The 21,573-nt window shown below is 35.6% G+C and overlaps 1 protein-coding gene and 1 long non-coding RNA gene across 2 annotated transcripts; both read left to right on the top strand.

Annotated features, from left to right (window-relative positions):
- The first annotated feature begins 8,853 nt into the window (after positions 1-8,853).
- Positions 8,854-16,548, top strand: LOC133523016 (uncharacterized). The gene is made up of 3 exons (XR_009800179.1): positions 8,854-9,780; positions 11,873-12,011; positions 16,022-16,548. It is a non-coding gene; the product is annotated as an uncharacterized LOC133523016 (long non-coding RNA).
- Positions 16,549-20,052: 3,504 nt separating this feature from the next.
- Positions 20,053-20,898, top strand: LOC133523101 (uncharacterized). Its single transcript, XM_061858611.1, has 2 exons — positions 20,053-20,617; positions 20,693-20,898. Exons 1-2 carry the CDS (start codon positions 20,053-20,055, stop codon positions 20,773-20,775), a joined length of 648 nt encoding a protein of 215 aa, XP_061714595.1. The 3' UTR covers positions 20,776-20,898.
- Positions 20,899-21,573: the final 675 nt, after the last annotated feature.

Below are 21,573 nucleotides of genomic sequence, written 5' to 3'. Positions count from 1 at the left end.
ATTGAAGAGCGAGTGTAACCAATTATTAATAGGTGCAATTTGAGTTGTAGCTTTAATGGAATTCGATTCAGAGCATACTATTTTAGCTTTTATATAGAGCATAGTATGAGATAAGTCGATATAGTCATCTCCCGTACCAGGTACTTGGAATTCAATTGGTCCATCATCACTCAATGATGAAATCGGTTTGTAATGAATCCATTGACCACTTTCAATGCTTGTTTGTGTTGATGGTAGAGCAAACAAGTCCAACTCGGACTTAGCACATTCACATGAATGATTATGTATGAAGGCCATTTTTTTTTTAAGATGAAAAAATATCTTCAAATTTAGGTTTAGTTGATTTATGAGATCGTCTTCCTTGTAGTGCTTTACGTGCAATGACCGAATGTCTTGCTTTCCTTATTCTTTTATACCCTGAACCACTCATTAGAGAATCAATCTTATCATCGGCCTTTCTTTTTAAATTAGAACTGGCATCTTTAAAACGTGATTTTAATGAGTCCTCCAAAGGATGAGAGTTCATCATATCAGAGAGTAATCCAACACCGGCATTTAATGCTTCTTTACCTACAGTTCGAAATCCACTTGACAATAGAGGCAAAACGGATCTAAATAATCCCCCCAAAAAACTTCCAATTCCATGTCCACGCTGATGAGAGACACCTTTATATATTATTCCAACGCCAGACCCTGCCTGATGTGAGTAATAATGTTGATATGGACAAATGTTATTTACGTTTTTTTGATTCATTTTATACGCTTAAAGTGTAGTTTCACACAGGATGTACCAAACTGGAATGGTACTCGATTGCCAATGCTTGTTCTTATATCTATTTCTATAGTATCAAACTCTCTGCGCATAACGGATAAGTAGTGAGCTGGTGAAAATGCATGCATTTTGTAAGCTCCATAAGTGTACTTAGTTGGATCAAGTGGTATAATGCGTATTAAAGATGACATAACATCCCCTACTATCTGTGGTTGAATAATATCCGAATAAATGAAAATCTGTGATGGTAATCCTAAATATAAATTGATAGGATATTTACCAATTGGCTTTGATACTATATTTGTTCCTGGTTCAAACCCTAATTGAAGACTTAATTGCGGTGAGACAATTAAAGATAATAAATCTGTATTAGTACGAGTGGCTGTTACAAGTTTCGATATATCATCATATCTTATTTTTATTTGATTTTTCAGCAAGGGATTCTCATTAAAAGCTTTTAAAAAGTTGTCAACATTATCATATGTTGTTGCTGGTATGTGAGATTTATATTCTACAATTATATCACTTCCTGCGTTAGGGCTTTGATTTGCATCATTACTATCTTGCAAGCGCGCTTTCTTTTTTATGTAAAGAATATTTTCATGTTCTTGAACGTTAAACATTGTACATGGATAATGAAACTCTACTAATCCAACAGTCCATTCACCCTCCAACGTGATAGTTTTTGGTAACTTAGTTAAAAAGTTTGCAGTCGTATTTTCTGGATAGTATGAAATTGAACTATTGCTCAACAGTGTTAAATAAAAACTGTCATCAGTCATATTCTTTCAATATCTGATGCGGGGATCCAACTATTAAATTTGTTGGGATAACCTTTCCACTTGACTAACACTTCCTTTCTGCCACCAATGCGACGGGATTGTATTATTTTATCTATTTTATGCATGGTGGTGGGATCATAAAATACTTTTTGCAGCTCCTTTGAATAGAATGTACCAGTAATTGGTTCATTCTCTAAGTCTTTTAAAGTATAAACAATCCAGGGAGATCTCCTTATAAAAGTATCAATCACAAATATTTCGTCACTCCAGTTAGTTTCATAGCCTTTTTGAAAGATATGTTTATGCTTAGTTATCCTAACATGATCGCCAACTTGAAGCAAAGGATGTTCAGTAACATGTATTTTATTTTCTTTTTTGCCATATAAATTCCGCCAAACTGTCATAATATTATCATGATTGACTTCATTTGGACACATTTTAATGCTTGAATGAAAACTATGATTGTACGAATGTAACAAATCTTGTAAGATGTCAATATATCTGTTGGTATTTTTAAAGGTAAAATAACGCCACATTTTCATCTTTAAAGTTCTTTGAAACCTCTCTACAATGCTAGCCTTAATATCAGGATTATTTGTTGTATAATAATTAATACTTTTTGTCTTAAAATATTCCTTAGTAACTTTTGAAACAAACTCAGTACCTTTGTCTGACTGAATATGTCTTGGGGTAACTTTAGCTTCTGCGAATATGTTATCGAAACAGGTTTTTACTGTTTCAGGTTTTTTATCCTTCATCGCTCTTGCAAAGGCATATTTACTAAATACATCAATAACACACAGAATATACTTGTACCCGTCATTATATTTACTATAACTACGCATATCACTTAAGTCAGCTTGCCAAAGTTCATTAAAATTAGACAGAATATATTTATTTCTTTGAAACCGTTTCTGCAGAGGCTTGTGAAGTGTGTAAGTTTCTTGAAACTGCAACCAATTTTTTACTTCATTTCGCTTCATCTTTCCACGCATGGCTTCTGCTAATTTGTTGACACTACTAAAACCGGCAGGATGAGAAACATCGTAGTATATTCTAGCTATGTCTTGTATGGGTTCCATCTTTCCCAGTTCAATTGTTTTTTGGATATATCTTTAGATCTAATTGATTTTGGCGTTGAAGCATTGAATTCTTCCTTCTTATGATTTTCTGCTGATTTATGCACGGATAGCTGATTTATATAATCTAAAGAGCTTGGATTACCAACATAGGTTAAGGGAATATTTAATTCTCTTAAAGTAGAAGCAAATCTTTCCCACCCCAATGGTTTGATGCGCTTGAGTGGTCTTACCGTATCACTTATAAGATCAAATATGTTACTGCCTGATATAACTTCATTATCTATAACCACTTCTCCCCCCTCTTTCCACCAAATTTTAGGCTTACTTTTTATAATAAAATCAATCAAGGCTTCACCTCTTTTTTTATAAGTCTTAGGAATTAATTTAAGCATGTAAGATGGTGAGTACTGCGTAGTGAATGTACTTAACCTCCGAGGAGTTTCACCTACATCTGGTAGAGGGGGATTTAAAACTATCGTAGGATCTTCATGTTTTTCTTCTTTATATGGTACAACGGGCTCATTCAACTTTAATGACTCATCTTCAGTATCAGCTAATATAGATAATTTGAGTGGTCTCCTATTTTCCTCGGTAGCATGTAGATATCTTAGTAAAGCTTGAGAATATAGTGCCCATTTTTCGCGATCATTCAAATTACTATTTATAATGTTTTGCATTTCACCATCTAATCTTGATGCAGCATTTTCCGAGATATAGCCATTGTTTGATTTAAGTCGATCAATTAACTCTGGTTCAACTAGTATCATTTTTTTTGTGTGCTGCATATTTATTTAATTAGCGAGCTTAACAGACCATTAATAACCGCTCCTAAAATTATGGGAAGGAATGCCCCACCTTTTTGTACAATTATATTTTTACGTATTTTATTTTTACCCTTTGATATTAGTTTTCGTAAAAGGTTTTTGTATTTACTCAAGTGGGTCCTCTCTTTTTCAGGAAGGGATATTTTACCTTTTAAAATGTTATAAATACATTCACAAATAACATTTATTTCTTCATCACTACAGGCTTTTAATATAACTTTTCGATATTTTGGCTTTAAAGTGTGTAGTGCTTTGAGTAAATTTTGATGTGTTATAACTCTCCTATGCATAGTTATAGAATGACTAAAACCATTGATGCAAGTCCTATTTAAAGCCCTTTTTTGGAACATAGACTGTACAGTATGATGTAATAGGTAATATATTTGTTTTAAATCGATATTTATCATCTGTTGTTTGCTTAAGATCAATCATTAAGTAACCATGAGCATCTTTAGTTGCATCTTTATAAGCTTCTTCAACAAAAAGCGAGTTTTCTGGATAAACTTGTCTCGCTAAATATCTTATTTGAGTTTTGTCTCTCGGATTCTTAAAGTAAATAATATAGTTAGCATTCAATGATATATCACGTTGCCCTTTTCCCTGATGAAATAGGTTCTGTGTTATGTAAAAAACACTTATATTTCGATGATGACTCCCTTTAGTAAAAATATCAACTATCCGTCCATCGGATTCTCTCATTAAATCATCTATAATAAGCAGTTGTGGTTGTTTACCATCAAACATACCCAAGTCTGGAATACCTTGATTATAATTCACATTCTTTAAATTGTACAATGGCTGCATTTCATCATAACACCACACAATTTTTTGGAATGATTGATTACAAACTGCTTTGATACTATTTAAAAAACTTGTTACAAAATGTGATTTCCCACAACTACTGGGGCCAGCAACAATGGCTGTAAATGGATGCAAAAAATGAATCATTATTTTTTTATTTTCCCGAGGAGGGTAAAAAACACGTCTTATAATGAAGAAGGTAAGGGAAGAAATAAATATGTATCATTTTTTTAAATATGAATAAAATGAATATAGCCTTGGAATCGAATGTATTTGCAGCCAACAGAATGCCAATGTTTGTTCAACTACCTGTTTTCATAATAAGCAACTTAGATCCAGATTTTAAACCTGGCTCACATTGGATAGCCATTTACATTGATGTCAATGGTGTTGGTGAATATTTTGATTCATTCGGTCGAAAACCAGAAGGTTATCATAAAATGTTCTTGAAAAGAAATGCTAAGAAGTGGTTCTATAATCACCAAGAACTGCAAAGTTATTTAACATCGGTTTGTGGAAAATATTGTTTAGTTTATCTTTATTTAAAAACAAAAAATGTTAAAATGCATGATTTTATTCCTGTAGTTGACTCTGTTCACCCAGCTCAGATCACCCGGGTCAATTAAGTAAACTAAAAATACACTTAGTTCACCTATGATTTTCTTGGGGGTATTAAGTAAACTTTAAGTATATTTGATTCCCCTTTGTTCACCTGAGGTGCACAAAGCTAACAGACAGTAAATTTAATGCACCTGTGACCAATTATGGGTGCATTAAGTATACTTTAATTTACTTTTTGTTTACTATGTTAACAAATTTAATGCATCAGTGACCCATTATGGGATTTATGTGGGTATAAAAAGTACGTTTAGTGTACAAAACTGTAAATCTACTGTGGTGTACCTACCTAATTAGTAGTAGTAAAACACCTTATTGAACTGAATAATTTATAGTTAAAGAACTGTTTTTTCAAAAAATTTAAGGACTGTAGTTTCGGAGACAAGAAGACTTCAGCACAGAAGTGCCGCGACAGTATTTCACTTGTGAGATAAATTACCAGTCCCTCTCTAATGAATACCGCTTCAAAAATACGGGTAGTCTATTTCGCGGGCGATATCCTGGCGCGCCACTCCTGTTCTAGGCCGGAAGGTGGGGGAATGGTTATTTTTTACCCATATCTTAAATAACTTCTAAACTATTTATCTTTAATGTATAAAGAGATTCTCTTAATGAGTCCTTTCATTCAATATTTTAACACGATATTTTTTTTTTTATACTACGTCGGTGGCAAACAAGCATACGGCCCGCCTGATGGTAAGCAGTATCCGTAGCCTATGTACGCCTGCAACTCCAGAGGAGTTACATGCGCGTTGCCGACCCTAACCCCCTCCCGCCCCTCGTTGATATTGTTTGCATAACTTTTTTTTTAATTTTTAAGAGTATTTTATATACGTTTCATGGCCGTCTTTGGGTTACAGACTTAGGTACTTCAATATCTGTACCAAATGTTGACTGTAGTTATTAACTGGTTACATAGTTTCGGGACAAATAGGCTACAGCTGGACAGATAGACGTATTTAACCGAGGTACAGAAGCCTAAAAATCGGTCAAATGCCTCTCGGGTGATGGATAGTTTTCGTATCTTCATAAGTGTCGCACGATATCAGAAAGACGGCAGGACCGACCTGGAATTTCTATTCCAGCAGCATTTTTGCAGTATTTTTGCAGCGGTTCTCCGCTGCATACAGAACAATATGGAAATCCATGAAAGAGGCATATCTTCAGCAGTGGACGCATATATTCTGAGAAGAAGAGAGAATTTTAGCGTCGTAAAAGCTTACAAATCTGTGCTTTTAATTCTTTTGAATCTCTACAAAAAATGTTTTCTACTCAACAATAGATGCCGCTACATGTCATAATTGTACTTAAATATTTACATTTAAGAACGACGTTATTGTGACGTTAATGCCGTCGGTCTTACTCCATCATTTTATTAAAACGTATATAGATAAGTTATAACAAATTGTCTATGCATGAACAAAAATAGAGTTGTCACCTTCTATCAAAAATGACATTTTCAATCATTAGTGAACAATTTGCTAATACAGTCATGATATTTTGAATGTATAAATGAAAAAAATTAAATACCCAACCACGACTTCGTAAACATTGTGCCATTTATATTATAACTATAATAATAATCTTGAAACGCTGTGGCTACGTTCAAGAAGTCTAGCTAAAAATTCCGTCACTCTTCCCATCATCCCTGAGAATGTTGGGCTATATTGAAATTAGTTGATGTAGAACTAGCATGTTGACGCTGACAATAAGAGACCGACTGAGAATATCGTTGAGCGCGGCGTGCCTGTTGTGTTCAAAGGCGTCGTGGCGAGGACCTCGGGTGGTCGATCACGTCGGCGTCGACATCATTACCGCAGTGGCACCGAGTCGCAGGCAGATTGCAAAGCACTAAGTGTGATATTCGAAGAGAGTTTCAGTGTGTACAGACGGAAGAGCGTGTAACCAGACAGCAGATTCCTTGCTGCTAAGCGTCTGGCGTATGCAAAACCTGTGCTGCGTGATATAAATGTCGGAGAACGGCTGAATTGTGCCATCAATCGCTTTTAACAAGTGTATAATCACGCTATCTTTTACAAATAGAGCAAAATCAATCTTCAGACGAAAAGAAGCGGGAGAAGATGGCGTTAATGGTGGTTCTTGGGATCAAATCAAACCCACTGGTTTGCTTAGGCTAAGTAATGTAACGTGTACTATGATTTTGTAATCAGTATTGTCCAGGAAAGACTGTGAGTTGAATATCGTTTTTCATTGAAAGCCCTCGTCATACACGATTGAAGGTTCTGATGTACTGTCTCTAGTATTTTGTAGTACTATATACATATTCATTCTTTTACCATAGAACAGTAACCATGAGCCTCTAAATAGAATGGTTTAACTGTTTAACTGCAAATTCTATTCTTTAATAAAATTAAACCTAAAATAAAATTTCAAATGTCCGTACTTATTATGTTTGTTTGAGAGGCAAGGCTGAGCTGTGTTTTTTTTATATATACTTTGTTTTACCCACTTACTTGATATAATGCTAGGTCTCGTAAAAGGCATCGACTGATCAGTACGCGTCAGACACTAGTTTGGATTTAAGTTTTTATTGAAACATTCGTCGCCAGTGGTTTGTTTTAAGTCCAGCGGGATTTTGTTATATATGCTTTTCATTTCTCATTCTCTGGAAGTGGGCCGTTGTTCTAAAAAGTGTACAGAAAATGATAAGTTTCTGCTTTAGAGCACTGTACTTTTTAAGTTCATCTTTTTGTAAAATTTGGTTTTAAATGGATTTGTCTCTCTCCATTCCATAAATACCGATATTTTTACCGAAATTGTTAATTGAAAGTACGCTACTGAAGTTTATTATTATTATTATTTAAACTTTATACCTTTATACTTAGCAGTATTTTGTGAAATGCACAAGTCTTTTAATTTCCTCAAATATGAAATGAAAATTAAAGTGTTTAACTCGGGTGAAAAGCACCAATTCAAATGGGTGCCTTTCATCTCTTGGCTAACAATATACTATTTATAAATTGTATATACAGATGTCAATCACAAGGAAAAAACAGCATATGGTTATTTATTTAATCTATTGAATCGTCTATCGTACTGGTGTGGGACGCAACGTGTGTCGACACCTTTCCACAGTCCCACATTGGGGCAGCCCGCAATCAGGCCGGCGCTGCGGTTGACCAGGCCCAGATGCTCAAGCGCCGCAAATACTCGGCCTTACTCAAAGTCTATGAGTTTGCGCGGCGCTCTCGGTTGAGACTTTTGGTCCCTGGTCAGCCGACATGACACTTGCTTGAGCTTGTCGACACAACAGGGGACCCCAGGATTGGCGCGTACCTCTCTAAACGTATCTTCCTTGCGATACAGAGAGGTAACGCCGCCAGTTTCATGGGGTCCATGCCGCAGGCAGATTTATTGGACGGGGTGTTCTCTTTGTGATTGGGTTTTTTTATTATTTTGTAGGTAAGTATATTTTTATTTTTCATTTGTTATTTTCTATACTTAGTTTCAACTTTAGTATTATTTATTTAGGTTTTACGTTTTTATTGATTACAAAACTCTAGCATCATAGAAATAATATTACGCCATTCAATATTATTTATAAACGCGCTGCAAGGCTAAATTAGCTTTTTCATTTACGCTTTACATCCCCTTCGGCCGCGTATGTAACCGGAGTTTTGTAACCATAACTGGTGGTTAGGTAACCCTAAGAAGAAAAAATGATCCTCATAGGATACTGGTATCCAAGTGATATATTTTTTTCCTTTCACGTAACCGAGTTACAACCTAGGAAAACTTCCTAATGATTACGAGTAAGTACTTTATATTCCTCGCAGGTAACTGCTTGAAAGATAGGTATGGTATTATCAACCTCTTTTGATATCATGCACTCAACATTCTTTATATAACTGACGTTTTCATAACACCTAGCACGGTACTGAACGCACAAACTGAGACAGAATAGTATAGTACTGTTCTGTCTCAGCTTGTGCTGCCTACTATTCTGCCCCGCTGCTCTGCCCTCGTGTGAAACGGGCATAACTTTGCAACTCAAATATCATGAACTAAGCGTAATACTTTCTGTTGCCCTGGTACTTTTCACTCTTTTCTCACCACGATATTCGTCACTTATTCCAGATGTCTTCAATTACAAAAAAAATAATATGCTATAGGTCCTCGGTAAAGCATGGGTCCGGATGACTCATGGTTTCATAAGAGTATTATTTATTCCTTACTGGATACTAGTTACGAACAATCATACAAGTATCAGTAAAGGTAAAAATCCTATTACTTGGATACCAGTATCCTATGAGGATCATTTTTTATTTTTATGTAACTGGTTACAAAACTCCGGTTACATACGCGGCCGAAGGGTTTATTTACATCATAAACAAAAACCTCTTTGACATGCCAAGGTCCCGGGCGCAAGCAAGCTAATGTATATCTAACTTGTAAGTGTCAAGTTTATTTTGACAGTGTCTTATGACAGACGTTTTTAGTTGTCCCTGGCGATGTGGGGCTGTGGGCACGACTACAGTCAGAACAAGACAAGTCTGCAACGATTTTGATAGCACACGCAGAGCAAGTGTTATTTTTCTACGTCATAATTTCATAGATGTTTGACGTGCCCCTCCCCCGCAAAAATCAGTAGACTGTAACAGGCTTGTTTTGTACAGAAAATTCAGGCAAGGCGTCTCCAATTGTCAAATCCTCCAAGGTTAAAATCGACAATCTAGTCCAAACATCTTAGAAAGGTGTCATCATAGTCTATGAATAAAGCACTAAAAAATAAAAGTGACATTTGTCATTTTATATCGGGTGTCATTTAAAATCATAAATTTATTTACAGAAAATAATTCTAAAAGAAAATCTACCAAACTAATTTACAATAAAAACCATAAATTCCCAAGATTTGATCAGTGTTCCGTCCTATTGACAAGGTTAGTTGACTTTTATTCTACTAATATTGCATGCGTTTGCTGCTGTTGACTATAAGTATAGCGGACTAGCAGACCTGCGATAATTATTATTATATTTCCAACTGACTTTTAAAAGGAGGAGGCTCTCCATCCGGCTGATTTTATTTAACGAGATAACGACAAACCCAAAAAGATAGAATTATGATTTTAACAGTTTTTGTGTGCATGTCTTTGATGTGTCTAAAGAATAAATTACTCTCGATGAATTGGAGCTGCTCCTAAAAAACATTACACCGTCAATGTTTACTTATAAGTATTATGATGATAGCTTTATAGTCGTTCGTAAGATATTAGCATGCTGGTATAACCTGTAAAGTACTAATAGCAGAATAAGCAACCAATTGCCACCTACCACGTAAAAACACTATACTTATTCTTTACAAATAAATACTGTAGTTAGGTAGATACCTTGTTAATTATATTCCATATCTGATCATTAGATTTATTTGTTGAAAAAGAGGACCTGTTCTAGTGCTCATTAAGATCGTATAATGATCAACGGAACTCCATAATAAACCAATTTACCTATCCTAGTCATGTTTGGAACAATTGAAATAAGATGCACAAGTATATGTGAGTAATAAATGATTTCAAAGGTATTTTCACTACTCTTAAGTTATTATTATTATTATACTTGTTGTATTCAGAGGTTCTAAGCATTATTTGTTATAAGTTAACTATAGTCGAGCACGACGTTCTAATATTTAGAATTAATGGTTTCGTAGCCAAAATGGCAATAAAGATCCATCCGTCCGTCCGTCCGCCCGTTCGTCCGTCCGTCCGTCCGTTCGTTCGTCGGCCGTCCGTCCGTCCGTCCGTTCGTTCGTCGGCCGTCCGTCCGTCCGTCCATTCCCAGCTTTCCGTCCTTTGTCTGTCCGTCCGTCCGTCCGTCCGTCCGTCCGTCTGTCTGTCTTTTTGTCTATTTGTATGTTAGAGCCATTAGACTAGGAGTGTATATAGGTATAATAATGATAATGACATTTAGGATGTAGGTAGTAAAAACGTATAAGCTACTCTTTTTTACAGAGGCAACCAGGCGTACGGCCCGGCCGGTCCGATAGTTTAGTTTAGTTTATTCATATCACATACTTACAGGTTTCATTTTATTAAATTAGCTTAACCGTTATAAAACGATTGTTTAGATACTTATGCAAAGTAAGTTCCAGAAGAAGAAAATGAAAAATGAATTACTAGTTTTGAATTTTGACAAAGTATTTATATAAGCACCAGGTTTTAGTTATGTTACAGCAAGTCGGCAATCTACGACGGTCGCTTAGCTTACGAGTAGTTGCTGGTGATTCTACCCACAAAACTGCAAATCCCGGGTTCGATTCCCGATAAGGGCATTTATTAGCATGATGAACACGGATATCTTTATTTGTGTATGTAAGCCCATACAAGCTTTTATTTAACTTGCTCTGTTAGTATGTAAGTTTGTTAGTTAGGGTGGGTCAAATCTTGGAAACTAAAATTGACCCACTTCCCGATTCCCGATTAAGCTGAAGATTTGCATACATAATAACATATAAGTCGGGTGACAATGCAATATTATGGTACCATCGAGCTGATCTGATGACGGATACAGGAGGTGGCCATAGAAACTCTGTGATGAAACAACGGAACTATATTGTGTTTGGGGTTTTTAGAATTATCTCGATGAGTATTTAGTTACCTATGGTAAGAAAAGTACAGTCAGCGATAAAGGTTTGTACCCAAAAAAGATATTTTTTTTGGCAAAAACTTACCTATTTATAAAACAGTTTCGTTACTTATACATATACTGACAGACAACACATACAGCTTAATAAATCGTTGAAGTTAAAACTATGAAATTTAAAACATTACATATATTATAGTACAAATGGTGTAGAGGTGCCCTAAGGTAGGATTTTCTGAAATTTAACCCTTAAGGGGTAAGAAGGGGCTTAAAGTTATTTAAGTTATCTTTAATTATGTGAGTGTATTTTTCAGTTAAAATATAAGTGATTGTGACTGATAATGTTTTTTATTTTCATAACTGCAAATCTGCTTTCAACTGGCCTGGATATACAAGGAGACAAATCATGAATGGACCAGAGCAACCATGTTGAGCAACCTTCTTATAATAATTAAGAAGTGGAAGGCGATCCTTATTTTAACAGTCGGAAACTTATGCCTGACGAAACCGAGACGTTATATAAAATGCATTTATGGTAAGATATTGTGTATACATAGAAATGTATATTCCCAATTATTTCCAAATCAGTTCTACTGATCTAGTTGCAGTTATATGTAAAGCATTTGTGATACACCAGCGATGGTTATTAGATGGTTTTGAGGTGACATTGTTATAATTGTCGATTTTTTTAAATTTAAACTTAAACTTCTTAAAGACTACACATGCGCAGGCATGTCTGTTCGTAACAAGTAAGTCAAAGATATGTAAGCCTATATCTTCTTTAAGTAATTTAAGATCATATGAATTTATCCTCGAAAAGTCTCGATTATCACATTATGAAAACGCAACCCACTGAGTGATTAACCTTGATACTTTTTTATTTGTTTTGAAATTCGACCAACATTTGTAATAGTGTCATATGATTAAATAAATGAATAAATTACAAATATACTGATATCCCAAGAAACAGAAAAAAGAATCGCATAATATTGCCGAGTTATGTCTGTGCGTTAGCTTAGAGAAGATCCACTAATTACGAGTACATACTCGTATTACCAATACTCTGTCTATGAAGTAGGCGAGCCTGGCTTCGAATCCTCGTACGGGAATTTAATTGATATGTTTTTTGCAAATACCTTGGTAACCTTTTTGTTACGATGTGAGAACTGTTACCTAAAATTAATGTAAGTACTTTTGTCAAGGTAGAGAACTATAGTACAATGGCTACAAATATACATAAATAGTTGGTACCAAATATGAGTCGTGCGTAACAGAAATAAAATATTTTTTATGTCATATTCCCCTATAGGTTCTAGGAAACTTTAATGTGTAACTCATCATCCCTTAATGTGTGTTTTTTTTCGCATTGCTTAGACGAAAAGTTCTTCATTAGTTTGGCTACGGCGGTGATCAGGTGTCATCGGAGCGATGTTGTCAAATTAAAACGGAGATAATTTATAATTATATTGGTGACAATATTGGCTTGTTTTTATTTTGTAAGTAGGTGTGTAGTTTTAACCTACATACTTATTTAAATAATCTTCAGAGTGGTACTGTCAGCATCTATCATAGTGGATAAAACAACGCGCCAAAAGTATCTGCCACCATCGAACACTTTTCCAATATATCTGTACAGTTCGCGTTCAAAAGTATTTTGTCGCAGTTGATTTTTTAGGGTTCCGTACCCAAAGGGTAAAACGGGACCCTATTACTTAGACTCCGCTGTCCGGCCGTCCGTCCGTCTGTTCGTCCGTCCGTCCGCCCGTCTGTCCGTCCGTCCGTCCGTCCATCTGTGCGTCCTTCCGTCCGCCCGTCCGTCTGTCCGTCTGTCCGTCCGTCCGTCTGTCCGTCCGTGCGTCTGTCTGTCCGTCCGTCCGTCTGTCACCAGGCTGTATCTCATGAACCGTGATAGTGAGAAAGTTGAAATTTGCACAGATAATGTATTTCTGTTGCCGCTATAGCAACATATACCTACTAAAAAACAAAATTAAATAAATATTTAAGGGGCCTCCCATACAACAAACATATTTTTTTGCCGTTTTATAGATAATTGTACGGAACCCTTCGTAGAGTCCAACCCGCACTTGGCCGGTTTTTTGTGTATAGAGACGTATCTCTTTAGGTTAAGTTATATGTAAAGCATTTGTGATACACCAGCGATGATTCTTAGATGGTTGTGAGGTGACATTGTTGTAATTATCACTGTTTTTTTTTTAAATTTAAACTTATAGTACTTAGTATTAGCTTCTTAAAGATTCATGCGTAGGCATGTATGTCCAATGTGTGTATGTATGTATGTAGAATGGTAGCTACTTTTGATGCTGGCTACACATATAAGTAGCGGCTGTAGAGTTCGGAGCATTTGACTAGGTATATCTAATAAGTGTAATGTTAAATGTAAATCCCTTCCCTACTAATTTTATAAATGCGATAGTATCTAACTCTAATTCAAATGAAATTTAATTCAGAGAGTCCTCGGAGATAGGATGTAGGTTAGTTTTATCCTGAAATCATGTCTATAGGAGATGAAAAGGGAATATTGGATCGCGTACGCAATACATATTTTTAACTAACTACCTCTTAGCCAATTTGAAACATTGCAAAAAAAAAACCCTTTCATTATAATAAGTACCTAATTAATAATTATGTTCCTAATAAATAAATAAATAAATATTATAGGACATTATTACACAAATTGACTAAGTCCCTCAGTAAGCTCAATAAGGCTTGTGTTGTAGGTACCTAGGCTTGTGTTGTAGGTACTAATTAAGCCTTATTTATATCTATTGATTTTGTATCATAATGTAAAGCGAAGTATTTGCCGTGCACGTAGGTATGTACGAGTATGGAATCATATCGTTAAGTATGTATGTGTGTTCGTATATTACATGTGACGAAGATGTTGATATTTGTAAGAAGGATCCCTACAAACTACTTTAAACTGAGACGAAGACTAAGCCTAATTTAAGCCTAAGCGACCCTATCTAAGAAGTAGGCGGTCCCAGGTTCGAATCCTGGTAAGAAAATATAGATGTTACAAACCACTTACTGCACCACTTAGCAGAATTGAAACTAAGATAACTGTTTGTAGCCTTTTGGATAGAAACCCTGGCTAAGAAAAAAGCGACTCTGGGTTCGAATCCTTGTTAGAAAACTAATTTATATGTGGAGACTTGAGAGGTTTTTATTGGACGTACTTTCGCCACTCTTAGAAATTAAATAAACTTCCTAAATTTAATCAGTGTGAATAAAAAAGTATACATAATATATACTGAATAGGCATTCTTCGCAAACTGAATAGAATTGACCAGAATAGGTTTTTTTACTGATCATGTAAATTTGACAAAGTTATCTTATTAAACACGTCCATATGTTGCTTATGCATGAATGTATGTAGTTGCGCTTTTGATTTAACTCCCGTCTTCCATTACGATGGTACAAAATACAAACGGTAAGCTTTACATAATATGGATACCCGTTATCAAAATTCTAAATAGCCCCACAAGTGGGTTGGTCTAATAGCATTTTGCGAGTCGCATTCTAAGTTACAGTGGTATATAGGTATACAAGGAAACAATACCAAAGGTATTAAATGTAAAAAATATATATTAGGGCATTACCTTACAACTTCCTAAAGTGGAGATGAGTTTGTTCTTGTCGATCACACGGTCTCAAGTATCATTGTGTAGGTAATCCATTTCCCGCCCAGGGGCCTAAAGTATAATTGAGTGCTAGTCAAAGTTTAGAACTCAGAATTAAAAAAGGTTTCTTTCTCTCGAAAAGGCGTCGCCATTGTTTAATATCTATTTCATTATTTTTTTTACGATACTCTACACACTTGTACCATTCTTACTATATATATATTATAAATATTATAAATGCGATAGTAACTCGTCTCACTCGTCTTGCTTATGGAAAAAATCCAGAAAGCGTTTCTGCGATTCTTATATAAAAAGGTTTACGGGTATTACCCATATTTGTACCCATCAAAGTTCCTGCTTGGCGTTTTAGGGTTTAATTCCTTAGAGGTGAGGCGTAACTACGGGCTATTGACTACTGTATGTAACGTCTTACGGTGGAACTCGGGCTGCCCTGAACTGGTTGCACAGCTCGTACGCCTGTTCGTTCCATCTGTGGCTAAGGCCCAATTTAATTTCCGACCACGAATTCGTCACCTATTAGCGGTGCCTAAAACACGCACTATGTCCCATGGCAAATCACCACTTGTCCGCGCTCTACAATATATCGCGCTCCTCGCATCAGCACCGGAATGTAATGTAAGCAAGTAGTAGGATGGATATGTGTAAAGAATGTATGAAGTTCTGTGAGACGATGGATAAGCGAGAATCTTCTGTTTTTTATTTGTTTTTCTTTCTTACATTTGTTCTCTTTTTCCTTTCTAGACTGTATCATGTACCTAGTTTGTATAAATACTGTCTATTAAAAATTTCACAGTGTATTAGTTTGCTGTAATGCTGTGTAAATTTTTTGAATCAATAAAATAAAAAATAAACTCTGTGTAAAATTTGGTATGGAGAGTTTCAGAGCCGGGGAAGGACATCAGGATAGTTTCTATGATTCATCATCATTCTACGTCTACGCGGACGAAGTCGAGGGCAGAAACTAGTGCTTAAATAAATGCAATATAAATAATATTACTTAATTAAGAGGGTAACATAAATAATAACTAGACTTCGATAGGTACCTAAAATAGTTTTATATTAAATCAGGTTTCGTTAGAGAAAGAGTCCGAATTTTGAGCAACGATGCTATGCGAGAAGTCGCGCAAAACAACGCGAGTTGCGTATCCTGTACTGGAGGCCAAGACCCACGGTGCTGCTGATTTACAAAGTTAGTATATTTTACTCTGCACCCTACCGGCAGATCATTAATAAATTCGAAAGCGAGATAAACAATTGTAATTTACAAGATTCGATAATTAGAGACGCTAGTATTATATCCTAATGGACATCTATCATTTGTAAATATTACTTGTTATATATAATGACCCAAAACTTATATGTACTTGTATGTATATAAACATGATAACTTAAATATATATTGTATAATACTTGCAGTGAAAATTTGTGTAATGATATGCAAACGAAACCAGAGGAATTAAGTGTTCAGCGGAACTGCTCCTGAAAAAAAGATTGCTGTCATAAGGTATGTTTATTAATAAATATGTACATATTGTGGTACCTAATAGGTAATATTACCGTGCTACATCACTCGTTCTCTAATCTCAAAGTCAAATGGACCCCATTCCATGTAGGCAGACATTCATAATAACGTTTATATAAATCAAATGTTTGCGTTCTTAACATTTCATAACATACCAACGAAATTAAAAATTATTATTAAACAGAAACGTTTGCGAACGATCCAGGGGCCGTGAGTTCAAGTCTCACCTAAGGCAGTAATTTTTCTCTTAAGTAACTTTTTAATTTATTAGATACTTTCTTATTAAGTACTTTATTGTGCAACCAGGACTCTTAGCGTCTAAGACGAAGAGGCAGTCTTAGAATTCGGTTCAACTATATGTAGTCGTATGGCGCAAACACATACAATATGTATTTTTATTTTATATTTCATTGAAATAAACGATCCGTTTAATTATATTATGTACTCATAGAGGTAGACATTAATATTTCATACAAAAAAAAGTTGACCAGCTAAAAATTGGGCCCGAAAATGCGAAAAGTAATTTTTTTAAATTATAAATCAAGATGACAGAATATCCAAGGGTATGCCGTATTTTAAGATGATTGTTATAAAATCAAGAAAAACAAATATAATGTGATGTACATGTGTACATATTGTAATAAATAAATGAACGTGGAGATATACTGAAGGTCTTTCCCGAGGGCCTCCATGACGACACGTTGTGCCCTCCCATTGCGACCAGGCCCACATATATCGACAAGGAGCTGTTTTGCCTTGTGGTACGTAATTAATTACTGATATTTAAATGAATTTGGACTTATTGTGTTTTACGCTGTTGAATTTCGGTAAAGGTCAATGTCGGGAAGTCCATCTATAAGAGAAGACAGTCTGACAAGCTCTTTCGTCGCTTTTAACTCCCTTTAATTTTACACTCACTGAAGCGATCAGGTCTAGCGAGTAGCAGTCTAAAATGATCGCCGACTGCGTTGAGTTTTGCGCATGCCACAGACTGTATTTTTCAGTTTATAATTTATATTATACTACTTACTATGTCGACTTACTACTGTGACTACTTAATAAAAAAAAACACAAATCAAAATATTCAATAATATGATTTGATTTGTTCCCAAAGTTGTAGGTATTATGACTGTGTGTTACTTTATTTTATGTAGGTACGTATTGTATGTGTTTGTGTACAGTCAGCGTCAAATACTTCGTAGCAGTCAAAGTGGCCAAATAGTTCGGAACACCATACTAAATATATGGTGTACCGAACTATTTGGCTACTTTGACTGCTACGAAGTATTTGACGCTGACTGTACATGGTTGAAAATAAATAATTTGAAATTAAAATATTTAGAGAGCACTAAATTTGAAACGCTTGTTTCATGTATAAAAAATAAATAAAGTAGGGTGACTGCTATAGTTATTGGCCACTACATAGGAATTGGCCACTCATAACAATAAGACTTCAATTGGCTTCTTTCTTCCTGATTTCTTCACAATTTCTTTTTCAGAGTTGCGGGTATCTACTTTCAATATGTGTGACCAGCCTATAAGATCGAACCTGAAGCAAACAAGACAATTTACCCTTAAATGTATTAGTATAAGTTTGCCTATTTATTATTAATTCTCCATATTGCCTAATAAAACAACTATTAGTTAGGGAGGTGGCGAGCAAAATTTCGATATCATCAGCACACATGGCAGACGTTATTAATAGCAATAATGATACCTTGAGAAACATAAAGGACCTCGTCTGCCACCACGGTGGCGCTGCGTTGTCAATTTACAGCGTTTCAAATATGTTAAAAAAAAAAGGTGGGCGATATTATTTGCACATGTCTGCCTCTGGGGCTGATGATCACAGTCATCCTGTAAACACAAAAAATCGAAGAGGCAGACATCCAGGGCTCTGACTTTTGAAGTTTTCAATTTTTTAAGTTATTTTTATTATTTAAAAAACTGTATATGAAATGCACACTTGGCAGATTTGAATTGTTCGATTAAAAACAATGAAAAGGACCACGGAAAAATAGTCTGCCAGCGTGATGCCGCTGCGTTGTCTATTGACAGCGCTTCAAAAATGTAAAAAAAAAGATGTGCTATATTATGCGCACATGTCTGCCTCTTGGACTGATGTTTCAATTTATCATGAAAACGAAAAAAATCGATGAGGCAGACGTTCAGACCCCTGATATTCCAAAGGCAGACCATTTGAATTTTTTTTTTTTTTTTTTTTTTTTTTTTTTTTTTTTTTTTTTTTTTTTTTTTTTTTCAACTCGACACTCGCGCCAAGCTGCAAATACAAAATTTTGCATCTACTGAATATTATTGAAAATAATTAATAGAATCTATACGAACGATTTTCAAAACTCTTCAAAATATTTGGCTTCTGCCTGTTAACTGCGGCTCCGCAGGTATAAAACATCTCCATAGTTCCTTTCGTAGTGTCTCTCTTTTATCTGGGAATATGAGTGAGAACGGTATAACCCAGTTCCGACCTTTTCCGTATTGCGTACCTAAATGTATATAGCGTATACCTACATCTATAGATACATGTGGTAGTATAGAAGTAAATAGAAAGAAACAGGAGACAGCCTTCCCTCTTATTTTGCACGCTTTCCCTCTCTCTCGCGCTCCCAGGCACTTCCACAAGGACGTCTCGAAAGCGTAAGGCTTTGTACACAGCAGAGGTTGCAGAGCAGGTTCTCCGAGACGCTCATCAACAGTTTTGGAGTATTTCGAGTAATTGGAGTATTTGGAGTCTTTGAAGTTTCTCGAGTAATTTTAGTGTGTAAGCGCTTGATACACATAATAATTGAAAAAATCGGAGCGCGTTTTAGGAAAATGTGCGATTTGAAGTGCGCTATGTGTACTCTGCCTAAAGATTTCAAATAACGTACAAAGCGCCTCTACCATCGCCCGTTTTAATAGGGAGAATCCCTCGCAGCTGCTTCTGTGCAGTAAGAATTTGGTTAGTTTATTCAATTCAATTCAATTTATTTATTGCAATCATGTTCATTGTATACAGATGTTATATAAACTACAGTCAGTACATGATACCCTGTTAGGGCACAGCAATTTTCTTATGTACTAAATTAACAACTACGACAATGTGTATTTACTTAAACATTAGATGGCCTAAAATGTATTGTTTAAATATTAACTAATCGATATTATTTCATCCTCTAAGTTATCATTTAAATATTCATTCAATGAGTAATAACATTTTTTTAATAAAACAGACTTTATGATTTTAATAAATGTTTTATCACTGCGCTGATACTGACGTCTTGATAATCATGCTCGGAAATATGGAATTTCTGCAAAGCTCCCACAAGATTTGGATCGATTTTGGTACTGGCAATACCCGTCGGTATATTGATGTTTCCGAAATATATACAAAGATGGGACCTTTGGTGTGCAATTCCTTACCTGGTTTTCACGCAATCACCGGCTGTGATTATAATCCCGCATTTTTCCGAAAGGGTAAAAAAAGACCTTTCGAACGATTATTACAGTCCGAGGAATTGCAAAGAGCTCTGATCGCCATTGGGAATATCGATTTCGACGCTTGTGAGAGCGTTTTCAGCGTATTAGAGGAATTCGTGTGCCGTTTGTACAACGTCAAAAAAACAAAAAAAGTAAACGAGGGACGATACGAAATTTTCTTAAAAACATACGACGTCTCAAACGCCGCCGCATCTTTCAAACTGTCTCCCTACAATTTCGACGCTTCCAATTTGCCACCATGTCAAACTGAATTGACGGAACACTTTCTGAGGACTCTGTACATTACGAAAATTTGGAAGAATGCCCACGAAAAAAATCCTGTTGGTGATTTGGACCCGAATGATTGTGGCTGGGAAGAAAAAGATGGAACGCTGACATTCAAATGGTTCAAAGGAGAACAACTGCCCCAGTTCTACAGCGACGTCATCTTCGAAGTTGAAGATCCTGAACACCAATCAGGTAATAATTTTTTCATTTAGGTGTATCATGTAACTTTCGTGCCATAAAAATTTTAACACGTTGTGTATTTTTCAGATGAGGAAGGAGACATGGATGAAAGCGCCGACATGAACGATCGCCAAGGCTTCTCGGATGCCAGTGATGACGACGCTTTTTAAATATTATCGCTTTTTGTTAACTTTTCTATTGTAAAAAGAAGAAAATAGAGCCGAGGTTAAAAATCTACGTATTTTATACAAATAAAAACTACAATTGAAAAAAATTCACTCTCCAATTAAAGTTTCGAGCGCATTTCGTTTCCTCTTAGCATTTAAAACAAATAATTTCGTAGATTTCAGCTCTAGAAGAAGTTGGATTGTCACCGTGAGTTCAGCGAATAACAATAAACAAAATAATAATAATAAACCTATAAAGAATCACAATAATAACATGCAATACCCGCTTCCCCTTGATTACGTCCATTTCAAACCGTTATAAAGTTAAATATCAGTGAGCAAAGTGTCTGCCAAATGTTTTTTCGTATCCACGGAGTCGTAATGAATCGAATGGGGGCAATGAGAACCGTGTGCAAATGACTTAGTAGAGTTTTTTTTTCAAACACTTTTACAACTCCGTCCCATGATAATGCAGAGCCCTGAATGTCTGCCTCCTCGATTTTCTTCGTTTCCAAGATATTTGTGACCATGAACCCCAGAGGCAGACGTGTGCAAATAATTTGATACCCCTTTTTTTTTTAACAACTTTAATCGGCTGTAACGCGAAAACGCAGCGACGTAGGACCATTATTGACTGGACCAAATCGATTCGTACTGACGTAAACTGCAATCTACCTCGATGTGAAACGTGTGCAAATCATATACCGAAATGCTCGCCACCTCCCTAACTATATATTGTGCATTGGAAGACAGTATCATCCGGACATGGTATATCAGAATGTTACGTTCTGTGGATATACT

The sequence above is a fragment of the Cydia pomonella genome, chromosome 11 (genome assembly GCF_033807575.1).
Source record: "Cydia pomonella isolate Wapato2018A chromosome 11, ilCydPomo1, whole genome shotgun sequence".
Lineage (NCBI taxonomy): Eukaryota > Metazoa > Arthropoda > Insecta > Lepidoptera > Tortricidae > Cydia > Cydia pomonella.
This window is presented reverse-complemented; position numbering and strand designations above follow the sequence as displayed.